Source organism: Salvelinus alpinus, chromosome 30 (genome assembly GCF_045679555.1).
Source record: "Salvelinus alpinus chromosome 30, SLU_Salpinus.1, whole genome shotgun sequence".
Taxonomy (NCBI): domain Eukaryota; kingdom Metazoa; phylum Chordata; class Actinopteri; order Salmoniformes; family Salmonidae; genus Salvelinus; species Salvelinus alpinus.
In genome coordinates this window covers 26,608,790-26,621,687 of record NC_092115.1, presented here as the reverse complement: position 1 = coordinate 26,621,687, position 12,898 = coordinate 26,608,790, and the positions used below count along the sequence as shown (strand labels likewise).

At 40.3% G+C, this 12,898-nt stretch overlaps 1 protein-coding gene across 1 annotated transcript in view; it reads right to left on the bottom strand.

Annotated features, from left to right (window-relative positions):
* The window catches only part of LOC139559874 (cadherin-18-like), a 90,324-nt gene that overhangs the window by 17,472 nt on the left and 59,954 nt on the right, over window positions 1-12,898 (bottom strand). The window contains exons 3-7 of the mRNA XM_071376302.1: window positions 10,684-10,978; window positions 10,106-10,225; window positions 2,048-2,215; window positions 1,370-1,557; window positions 594-847 (exon numbers count right to left, since the gene is read on the bottom strand). Of these exons, the coding sequence (XP_071232403.1) occupies window positions 594-847; window positions 1,370-1,557; window positions 2,048-2,215; window positions 10,106-10,225; window positions 10,684-10,978 (1,025 nt within the window). The remainder of the gene's footprint in view (window positions 1-593; window positions 848-1,369; window positions 1,558-2,047; window positions 2,216-10,105; window positions 10,226-10,683; window positions 10,979-12,898) is intronic.

The following is a 12,898-nucleotide window of genomic DNA, read 5'->3' as shown; positions in this document are numbered from 1 at the left end:
TCACACCCTCAAACACCTAGATCCCCGGAACGCAGCTCACTTTCCAGCTCACACTCTCAAACACCTAGATCCCCTGAACGCAGCTCACTTTCCAGCCCACACTCTCAAACACCTAGATCCCCTCACTCTCCAGATCCCAATCACCTGAATTCTAATCACCTGTTCACACACCTGGATTTCATTATCACGCACTATTTACTTCAGTTCTTTGCACCCCATCACTATGAGGTATTGTTTGTTTTGTTACACATCTTTCGGAGCAATGTTTTTCCCGTGATGTACTCCTCCCGTGTATGATAGTTTTTGCCTGCCTCACTAACGACGCCTATTCCCTATTGTATTTCCTGTTATCTACATATTGCCTGATCTCCTAGACTACGTTACTAGCATTTTCCCTGCCTGTAAGGGCAACAGACCTTCTGCCTGCCCCTGGACCCAGCTACCTGCCTCCTCCTGTGGTCCTTTGCAATTAACACCTGCTGTGCCCTGCGCTTGAAACCAGCTCTCTGTCTCCCCTCGTGTTCATTACACTTTGATTCTTGTGATGGTGTTTTAAATGCCCACAAAATGTCAGCCACATGCATGTAATTTACCTTACAGGGCTTTTGGTACTGTCAGGGTCCTGAGCCGTCACAGTGCCGACCTCTGTTCCCACGGGGGAGTTCTCGTATACATCCATGATGTAATAGTCTATGGAAAAGACAGGCGGCTCATCCACATCTCCAATGATGATCCGGAGGGTGGTGGTGTCTTTGAAGGCGCCCAGGTGGGAGAAGCGTGGGTCCAGGTGTGTGTTCACTCCTTCTATGTGAAGCGTGTGGACTTTCCTCTTCTCATAGTTCAAAGGCTGCGGAGGAAACCGGCAAGCAATCCTCTTTTCAAAGTAGTGCTTTTTTATCCCGTTTCTGCTAGTATTTGAGAAAGTACGTGGTAACAATGGGTACTTACTAATAGTATTTAACATTTGGTTACCTCCTGGCATATTTATTAGGCAATTATGTAATTACCATATCTGATTTCCCAGGATATCCTTAACTAACCTGTACCCCTGCACATTGACTCGGTACCGGTACTCCCTGTATATAGCCTCGTTATTGATATTTTATTGTTTTTTTTGTTTTTTTACTTTTCATTTAGTAAAAATTTTCTTAGCTCTATTTTCTTAAAACGGCATTGTTGGTTTAAGGGCTGTAAGTAAGCATTTCACAATAAGGTCTACACCTGTTGTATTCAGCGCATGTGACAAATATATATCTATTTTTTAAATGATTTGATATCCATCTTTAAAAAAGTGGACTATTACATGAATCATAAGCGTAGGTGTTGTTGTTGTGATGGAATGAAGGTGAGCATCAGCACTGCACTGTACCAGTCTTAGTGATATGATGCCTTCTTTCTGGTCAGTGTCTGTCGTGATGGAGAACACGGCCTTCCCCTCTGCATTGGTTATGATGTACCTCATCTCTGCATTTACGCCCAAATCTTCATCATTGGCTTTAATTTTACCCACAGCTTTTCCAATCTGAGCAGACTCTGGAACGTACAGCTGGTAGTTTTCTTTAATGGGATGAGCACATGAATAAGCAAGAAGTTATTATCTTAGCATGTATGATAAAGATGTATGAGTAGATGGAGGAATAATTAGCCTACTGCTTATGCATACCAGCTAGCTGTAAATGTGAATAAATGGGTTAATTAATCACATTTCCTGCCTGCTTGCAATTCAATGATCATCTACACACTACATCACGTTTGTATCACTTATAGCCACACCCACATTAGCAAAACATCTATTATAGGCCACAACTTTAGAAGTTGATTTTAAAAGTAACATTTGGCTGTGCATTACACATCAACAGAATCACTGATTCTATGATTCTATTTATACCGTACATTACTCACAGTACAAGTATCTTTGTGTTTTAAACTCCTATATAGCGTTCGATATAGCGCTATATAAATATTGTGTTTTATTACAGCAGAGAATCAATCTGTAAGGACAAACAGTGAAGTAGAAAAACAAACAGTAAGACGTCAGTCTACATACTCTGGGGGAATTTAGGAGGATTGTCATTGACGTCTGTCAGTGTGACATTGATGGTGGTGGAGCCTGACAACCCACCCACCGAGCCGGCCATGTCTTTGGCTTGGACCACCACAGAGTACCGTTCCCTGGCCTCTCTGTCCATGTTGGATAGGGCTGTCCTGATGACACCTGGGTAATGGTAAGACAAGAATGCTCATTATATCACACAAATAACCATAAATAAACATGGTCTGTTAGAGTAGATACTGTATGTATTGATGATAATAACAATAATAATAATTTGGTGGGTGCTAATTATATTTGTCCTATTTCACACGTGTATGAATACGCATGTATGAATTGTAAATTCGTTTTTTTGCATATCCCATCTCTCCCTGAGACACCTCTCGGATAGTGGGGTCACAGCCAGGGTCTAGCGGCCGTGGACAATCAGAGATTTTCTTCCTCAACAGCATCATTCCAATCTTGGATGGATAAGATACCGGTCACTTTCATTCAGGTTGAAGGCAGGAAAAGAAAGTCTAACTTGTTGTACAGGAGAAGGAACATTGATTTCTTCAAATTGAGTATCACTTCACGTTAATAAATCATTCATAAAGGGTTTCTAAATTCAGCCATAATTACAACCAGCTTTAATACAATGTTTGCCAAAACCCCCTAATGTCTCCATCCCCATGCTTCACCCCTGTGCTGGTTCATTACCCCATTTGATATGCTAACACATAAGGAAGCTTGGCTTGCCTTGCCCCTCTCTGAACTATCAGCTTGCCACCCCCCCCCCCCCCCCCTCTCCTACCTCCTCTACCTTCAGCTAGACCCGCACCTAAACACCGTGCTCTGGCCAGAGGCACTGCTATGCCGCATTACTCGCTTCACAGCGTTACCAAGGAGAATCCCATCTGCCCTAATCTTACCCTGAAGACTGAACAAGGGCTAGAAGGAAAAGAGAACAGATTGACCATACTGTACATTGTGCACCTGTACAAGAGGAAGGCCAAGGGGAAAACAGCCAGGACATAGCTCACTCAGTACTGAAAGCAAGGTGTCCTCGGTGGAACATTGGCTGGAACAACCACCACTAAACGGAAGAACACAGGGTCTGACATGCCATAGTTAACTGCGGTTGGTGTCACACTGTGGGGGTTAACTAGTTATTCTGGAACACTCAGGCATTTGTCAGTTATTGGGATCACATGGATTACAGTAAGACGACTCGTCTCAAAGAAGGTTATTTCCCAAGCTTTTTGAGATGTGATAACCTTAATTGAAAATACGAGTCAACCCATCCCCCACACATTGAATCAATGAATGTGTTGATTAACCAGTCAGGAGATATTGGTTCTGTGCCCTATATGTTTATCAAGATAATTAGTACAGTATGTCTTGTCAACGAGTACAGTGACATTCAATGAACAGACAAAGAGCAGGATACGTTTACTCAGAACAGAAAGGAGATAACATTTTAGAGCACCTGCGTGAAATGGCTTCACTCCAATGTATGAAGAGTCCTTATAACTTATTTGATTGTCCTTCACATACTGTAGCGGTTACATCAGTCTGCTTTTTACCCTATGTATCCACACTTCAAAAGACCAAGGTTAGCCTACAAGTACATAAATATAGACAAGCTCCCAGTCATTTATTGGGTAAACCACCAACGTTTCCGCATCACTGTGGCGTCTTCAGGGTAATGTCATGAATGCTTGAACCAGGTTATGTAGACAATAGTAAGGGGTGTGTCATAGTCATTAGGGTGATGCGAATGAAAACAATGTAACTGATAAAAGACAACCATATACGGAATGTTGAATATATTAGGCAATTGTTATCATATTGCAACATAATTAGATATTGTACATAGTAATAGCATCAACATACATTATTATTTACATACCGATTATTTAATTTAATATACATATTACATATTTCATTGTTTCCATTTCATCTTTGTTACATGTAATCTTTTGGTTCAACCGTAATGCATGATAATTGTTGATGATGCTTATTATGCATTACGCTTTAATCAAAAGATCACGTTACAAAGATGAAATGAAATGGAAACAATGTAGCAGTATGATAACAATAGCCTAATATATTCAACATGCTGTAAACGATTGTCTTACTATGATGATGAGAATGAAAAAAAAATGTAGCAATGACACACCCCTAATAATTTCACTGGGTGCACTAATTGCACTGTTTGTCTACATAACCTGGTTCAAGCATTCATGACATTACCCTGAAGAAGGCACAGTGATGCCAAAACATTTACATGTTTTACTTAACTAGGTAAGTCAGTAAAAAACAAATTCTTATTTACAATGACGGCCTACCTCAGCCAAACCCTAACCATACTGGGCCAATTGTGCGCTGCCCTATTGGACTACCAATCACGGCTGGTTGTGATACAGTCTGGAAAAAAAACAGGGTCTGTAGTGATGCCTCTAGCACTGAGATGCAGTGCCTTAGACCGCTGCGCCACTCAGGAGCCCATGTTGGTGGTTTACCCAATAAATTACTGGGAGCTTGTAAAAGAGAGTCGCACACTATAATTTATTTCTATAGCATACAGTTTACTCGCTGTTAGTCAGCACCTCTACCAGCGTTTTTGGGGTGTGCGCCAGCTCATGCTTTTTATCAGTATACTTATACAACCATGAAGGCACTGAAATACAGCCTCCCAAGGCTACAGTTAAATTACTGTATAATGTAACAAAAAAATAAAAAAGGTTTTTAGAAAACCTTGCCAATGCTATGGTGTATCTTATGGGCAACCATTCACTGGGTTGTTTTCCTTTCAGAAACTAAAATACTCTGTCGCTGAATGCTCAACAAATGACTTCCTGTTCTTTAATGAATGAATGAACAAATGAATGAATCAATGAATGAATGAATGAATGGTGAGAAAATGAGAGAAAGAAAAACATGCTAACAGATAGCTCAACCTGCCAGAACAAATAAATACAGAGAAGTGTTCCGCCCCAGAGAATGTCATAGAGATTGCACCAAACACATTGTGGCCACAAACCACCTGCCTGGACAAGTAAGTTCAGCTGTCAACAGACCAAAATCACAATAATGCTTAAAAGCCTCTCGGTATTCAGCCAGTGGAAGAAGAAAAAAATTGTCTGAACATGAATACACTGAATTTAGCTCGACCAAATAACAGAATTCAGCAAATGGATTATACTCCGGTCTCGCTCCATTCTCATTCTGTCCAGGTTAAGGCATTACCATAGAACCAATTTGTTCAGCTTCCATTCTCATTATATGGGAACAATTAGTGCTGGGAATTGCCAGGGACCTCATGATATGATATGACCAACGCTTCGGTGCCAATACAATATGTATTGTGATTCTCAGAATTTGATATCTATTGTAATACAATACTGTGAGTTTATATGCGATTCCATGGTCCAAACATATCGCTCGCCATATGTCTGCTGTAGAGGGACAAGAGAGAGCCACGAGAAAATGACTTTTGATCAGTCATGGAAATAAAAGTGCTGAAAACAAACTGGCTCCCTATTAAAAATAAGATGGAGAACAAGCTATGAAGGAAAAATAAGTTTTGGTGCAGGTACAGCCAACTAGCGCAAAAATAATATTGCGATATTGTCAAAACGATATGATACGATATATCATTTAAAATATTATTATGATATGTAAATGTGCTTATCCCCCACCCCCATCACTAGGAATAATGTAGTGCCACTGTGACAAGGGATACAAGGCTGTTAGGGCCATGTTGTTGTGCTGTTTGCTTTTGACCTTGGGATTCCCTAGTCATTTTCCCTCAGCTCTCAGGACCTAGGGACTCTCAAAGGCACAGCCAATACTGTAGTCCCTTTGCCTCTCTGAGGCACAACCAAACTACAAGTCTCTTCTCCTCTGGATCCTCTGAAGAGTAGACAATGCCTACTCTGCTCATTTAGCCAAGGCAATTCAGAGTTCAGGCATGTTGTTCATTATACAGTAAGAACAATACCAATGATTGATGCAAAGCTGACATTTGCTAATAAGTATTCTAGTGCAATCTGATAAAATAACGTAATATTACATACAAACTGTCAGGCATTTGCCCATTGTTCCTTACAGCATCTTCTGGAGATATTTATTTAAAGATCAATGTAGCTCAGTATGTTGGCTATAATGCTTTGCCAGATGGCTAGCTTCATTGGAGGGGGTGGGTGGTGAATGAACTACATATTATTAGAGAAGACTGACTATGAACATGTAAATATCAATCAAATCCAAAAGGACAGCAAGCAATTCCTTCAATTGATCAAAAATTAAAAGTTGATAATCCCTGCTGACTTTAAAATGTATACACGTGTTAGCCTTTCAGTCAGTGGAATGGACGGTATCCCCTGACTGCGTGAAAACAAACAAAAAACATATTCTACTTAAAAGGCAAACGGGAAAGTTGCTGTCCTCCTTACTGTCTACCAGTGGTGTGAAGTACTACTAAAGTTGTTTTTTGTGGTATCTGTAATTTATTTTACTATTTATATTTTTGACAACTTTTATTTTTACTTCACTACATTCTTAAAGAAAATAATGTACTTTTTACTCCATACATTTTACCTGACACCCAAAAGTACTCATTACTTTTTGAATGCTTAGCAGGACAGGAAAATGGTCCAATTCACACACTTATCAATACAGCACATGGTCATCCCTTCTGTCTCTGATCTGGCGGACTCACTAAACACAAAAACATATTTTGTAAATGATGAGTGTTGGGGTGTGCCCCTGGCTATCCATACATTTTCAAAACAAGAAAATGGAGCGGCCTGCTTTGCTTAATAGAAGGAATTTGAAATTATTTATACTTCTACTTTTACTTTTGATACTTAAGTATATTTTAGCAATTACATTTAGTTTTGATACTTAAGTATATTTAGAACCAAATACTTTTACTCAAGTATTATTTTACTGTGTGACTTTTACTTCTACTTGAGTAAGTTTCTATTAAGCCATCTATAGTTTTACTCAAGTATGACCATTGGATACTTTTTCCACCACTGCTGTCTATATAACTATATAACAGGAGTATAATGGTGGAAACACTGGTAGCTTACTGCAATTATGTTAGTCAGATCAGGGATGGGTAATCAATGCCATTAAATGCAGGTCTTATTATGAAATATTCTTCTGGGTCCTTTATTTACACCAGTCAATATTACCTGCCAGACGTTTGTTGTCTATTGGAAGATACAGGTAAACTGTTCATACTGTTTTAGTATCGTATCCTCTCAGGCCTTTTATTCAACCTCCTAATCCAGGTCAGATTGATTATGATAACAATCTAGCTTTTTACAGCTATAAAAGGGTCGATTATACATAAGAAAAGCTTCATGATTCATTTGCATGCTCACTACGTCCAAATGTTGCTTTTTGTACGGGTTATGATTAGCTATGTCTGAAAAGGAAGCATTTTTGTAAATGTGTGTGTGTGTGTGTGTGTGTGTGTGTGTGTGTGTGTGTGTGTGTGTGTGTGTGTGTGTGTGTGTGTGTGTGTGTGTGTGTGTGTGTGTGCACATGCATACGTACGTGTGTGCATGTGTGCTTTTGTGCATGTGAGTGATGATCACTGGTCAGGAGCTGAACACCTCACTCCCTGATCACAGACAGATGATTGTAGTGTAGAGGCAGCTCTGATTCTGCTCTGATTATGGGCTGAGTGACCGGGTCTCCTGCTGATGGGGCCCCAATAAACTGCTGGAGAGAGGCAGGAACAGCTTGCATTGCCATGGCTATGGCCCAGGATGCACTACAGCTGGCATGGCCACAATCCAGCCAGGCTACTTCACATCTATGCCTCAAACCAAATCAGGACCACTCACTGAAGTAGTTAAGCAGTGCAACATGGACATCGATAAAACATACTTTTAAGATGATACAATGACAAAACTAGACCCATCATAGTGGTATTACCAGTGCTTGGTTACATTCATGGCACATGGGGTTGATGTGTGTCAATAGCACTTGAGCATATGTGACGGGAACATGGCTAGGACTATCATCTTGAGTATTGACAGATGGCATATAATACAGTCTCACTGCCAGATTCACTCTGCCTTCTCAACACACATTGACTGTTGAAGCAAAGAAAAAAACGTATGTCTATATTTATACCTTGTTCTCTTTAGGTATGCATATCACTGTAACACACACTTTAGTCATTTTGCAAATGCTCTTATCCAGAGCATCTTAAAGTAGTAAGTGCATAAACGTTTCATACTACATTTACATTTACATTTAAGTCATTTAGCAGACGCTCTTATCCAGAGCGACTTACAAATTGGTGCATTCACCTTATGATATCCAGTGGAACAACCACTTTACAATAGTGCATCTAACTCTTTTAAGGGGGGGGGGTTAGAAGGATTACTTTATCCTATCCTAGGTATTCCTTAAAGAGGTGGGGTTTCAGGTGTCTCCGGAAGGTGGTGATTGACTCCGCTGACCTGGCGTCGTGAGGGAGTTTGTTCCACCATTGGGGTGCCAGAGCAGCGAACAGTTTTGACTGGGCTGAGCGGGAACTGTACTAGCCCCACATGTGAATCAAACCCACAACCCCTTCGTTGCAAGCGCAATTCACTACCAACTGAGCCACATGGGACCCAGGATCAGGATGTACTGCACACAGACACACACACAAACATTTAGCAATTTGTAATCTAACTATTGTTATTACACAGTCTTAGGGATTAAATTCCTTTGGTCTCTACTAAGTTAGGTAAATCAGCTTTTAGTTTTTTTTACACCGTATTTGTGGAACAATCTTCAAATCGTTCTTCAATTTGATGTTTTGGTGCCTCTAGGGCAATTCAGAAAGCTGATTGAGGACCGTATTACTGACGAATGTGTTTGTTTGTACGACTTTGTTTTATTTTTGCTTTCATTTCGTATTTGTATTTAGATGTGTGTATGACTACCTGATAAAATAAAGGTGAAATAAAACGTTTTAATATTACATTGACTGGAATCCTTTGAAAAGCATCCTCACAGTTTATATACAAAACTATGTGGACACTCCTTCAAATTAGTGGATTTGGCTATTTCAGCCACACCCGTTGCTGACTAGTGTATACAATCACGAACACAACCATGCAATCTCTATAGATAAACATTGGCAGTAGAATGGTCTTACTGAAGCATACACTGACATTCTAGACAATTCTGTACGTCCAACGTTTTGCAAACAGTTTGGGGAAGGCCCTTTCCTGTTTCAGCATGACAATGCCCCCGTTCACAAAGTGAGGTCCATACAGAAATAGTTTGTTGAGATTGGTGTGGAAGAACTTGACTGGCCTGCACAGAGCCCTGACTTCAACCCTATCGAACACATTTGGGGTGAATTGGAATGCCAACTGCAAGTCAGGCCTAATCGCCCAGCATCAGCGCCCAACCTCACGAATCCTCTCGTGGCTGAATGGAAGCAAGTCCCCGCAGCAATGTTTCAACATCTAGTGGAAAGCCTAGATGATGTTATAGCAGCAAAGGTGGGACCAACTCCATATTAATGCCCATGATTTTGGAATAACATGTTCGACAAGCAGGTGTCCATATACCTTTGGTAATGTTGTGTATTTTGTCATGGGTGGATGTTTTTTCAAAGTTATTCAAGGCTTTTTTATTTCTCTTATGTCTTCAAAGCAAAGAACAAGATGTCTGAGAACCTTTATACAATGAGCGGGAGGGGGATTAAGAACGCTAGAATACAGAACAGTTGGCAGGTATCTCTTTTTAAGACCGAGGAACACTATTGCTGTCTTTTTCCCTCGACTGTGTAATTTATTGAACACACATAGTACCGCAGCCTTCTCAAAAACTAGACCCAATTTGAGCTTATTGCCTCTGTAATCAGCTGTGTCATTAAACATCATCATGAGGCACTTTGGCCCTTTTCACAGTTTAACAGCCTGATTACAACAATCAACATCTAATAAAACATATACTGTAGAACAAAGCTATTTTCACTTGGCAGAAGCAATTCACACATGCAGCGTTATATTGCAGTGAATGTTAAGTAGAAGGCAGGCGTCTCACCGGTTTTTGGATCTACAGAGAAGTAAGGCTGTCCCTGTAGTACGCTATACACAATCTTGGCACTGTTCCCATAGGTGGGGTCGTCTGCGTCTGTGGCTGTGAGCTGAAACACTGATGTGCCTGCATGGAAGGAACGGTTATATCAGTACTGTATTTCCACACAAAACCCATTTAACTACAACCACACCAACTCACAGACAGTTCAAGTACAATGTGCCATGATCACTGTCAAAACTACAATGGCATAATGTAGCACAACTCACTATATTGTCATGTTTTTTTTTATAGTAAAACTACGTGCAAATCTAAAAATACCACAGAGTGTTTCTGTATCGCATAAAGTGAGGCCGAAATCTGTTATCTCCCAATTAATCCAAACCCATTTATCAGGACTGTCAAAATCCATTTACAGAGTTGTACATTAATGCCTGACTGCCTCTGGATGCAGTAGGGATCTGTAGCAATACTGATGACCCAGCTAATGATGTGACTGCTCTCACAGTCAGGGTACAAAGCCAGCTCCCTCCAGCCAGGTGCACCCAGCATTTCAAAAATATGTTGTCAGTATTCTGCCTTACCAACATCGGCCATCTCGGGAACAGCAGCAGCAAATGGGCCATCTGGAAACTTGGGTGCATTGTCGTTGACATCCTGGACCTTGATAATGAATTCGGACTCAGGCTCTAGAGATCTATTGGTGTAACGATCGATGGCCTGGGCATGTAAGACATAGTGGCCCTTCTTCTCCCGGTCCAGGCTCTTGCTGGCATGGATGTCCCCTGTGACCTCATTGATGACGAATATAGTGCCAGCGCCCTCTCCCGTCAGCAAGTATCTGACGGAGCCGTCTCCTTTGTCTGAGTTGGAGTGCAGCTGGGAAGGAAATGACAGAAATTTTACACACAGATAACAATACTCATTTGAACATAGAAAACTATACCCATGGATTTCACCACCATGGTTGACCATGTGTTGGAACCGGTTCAGGGAACAGAACCAAATACCCGGAAAATAAGGACATTTTTCAATGAACAGAAACGGAACCTGGAACGAAAATTATCCATACTGTTCCGGAACAGAACCATTATTTTAAAAGCATGGGAACCGTTTAATAGCGTTATTTTACATTACAGATTTTTTTTCTAGTCCCACAACAAATCGGAACAAAGCTCTAATGCAAAGTCCTCACTCTGTCACTCAAAAATGTATTCCAGTGTCTGCCTGCTGCAAGCAGAAAATCTTTGCCTGTGTGTTAGGCTACCTGCCCCTCCCCCTCCGAAGCATAGGCTACCGTACCTATCTTAGAAGCTTGGTTCAGAAGATGGAGATGATTTATTAGCTACAGAAGAATGGATTAACTTTTTCAATGCTGTTTAAGGATACTATAGGCATAGTTATCGCATTTCGTTGGATGTATTAACGACAAAAAGGTAAGACGTGTCCCCTGTGACTTCATTAATTCTGGTTCCGCTCTGCACACACAAGCTTGTTAGCTAGCTAGCTCAAAGGACATTCAAATTTCTAGATATAATTTTGTGGACCTATTTCAGATAATGCATGTCATAACAAGATGCCCAGTGCTCAACCCTATCTTGCGCACTCCCCACCCGCAAAATTGCAGTCGCATCTTGCGCCATAGTCCATCATGCATGTAAACAACTAGATTGCCTGCTCTGTCTGCACTGATTGGTGAAGTAACTTAATAAGCTAAATGTAAAAAACTTGATTTTACAGGTAAAAGAGGAACAGAAAGGAACAATATAACACATACTTTTTGGGGCTTCGTTCTGGTTCAGAACTTTATTCTGCTGGTCGGAACAGTGTAACGGGAAAAAATATATATAGTTCAGAATGAAACGATTGGAAAATAATTTTGGTTGCAACCCCTGGAGTTGAGGTCGATTCTAGTTCAGTCACTTCAGGAGAGGAACAAAAATTGCCCCTTATTTTCCATGAGCATTTCTAATGGTAGTAACTTAACCATAACTTAAAAATAAGTTTACCAGAGGAGTACTGTACCTGCTGTATAAATCTACAGAATGTTAGGGTGGGTTGCACCAAAATGGTTTAAATTAATCTAGGATTAATCTAGGTTTTGTAAATCTAGGTTTATAATTAATCAGAGATGTGTTGCACCTCTTAATTTTGAATCTGGATCAGTTAAACTATGATTAGTGACATGTTACACCAATATATGAAGTATTTTGTGAGTTGAAACGAAGTAGCTAGCCTACTTGACAAATGAGGTCACAAATGTTGCTGTTCCTTGATGAAATAATAGCAATGTAATGTTTGAATTACTGCATCTCCATCTTGAAAGGTTCTCATGGGTTGGCTGATTTGAAATAAAATCTGTTATTTGCCAGTGCTAGACAGAAAACAAATTTGTTAGTTAACGTAATCTACTGTAGCTAGCTAGTTTATAAACCAAGCTAGCTAGCATACAATATTAGTTATTATTGTCATTACTTAACGTTATTTAGCCATTTTATTATTTGTCCACTATGGCACGTCAAATAAGTTCAAATTTCTCCGCTTATGAAAAAAACTCTTGTCGGAGCTGATGGAGGAATTCAGTAATGTACTGGAGGATAAGAAGACAGACAACATGACTTTCAAAAAGAAGGAAGACACCTGGGCCATTTTATGCACCAAATGTAATGGATCGATGCGGATTAAAGAGAAGAGAGACCCAAATCGGATGAAAACGAGCTGGATTTTTTTTTTTACAGTGAAAGCCAAAAAGGATGCGGCAGAGGAGAGACAGGCTATTAAAGATCGGAGCCGGTGGGG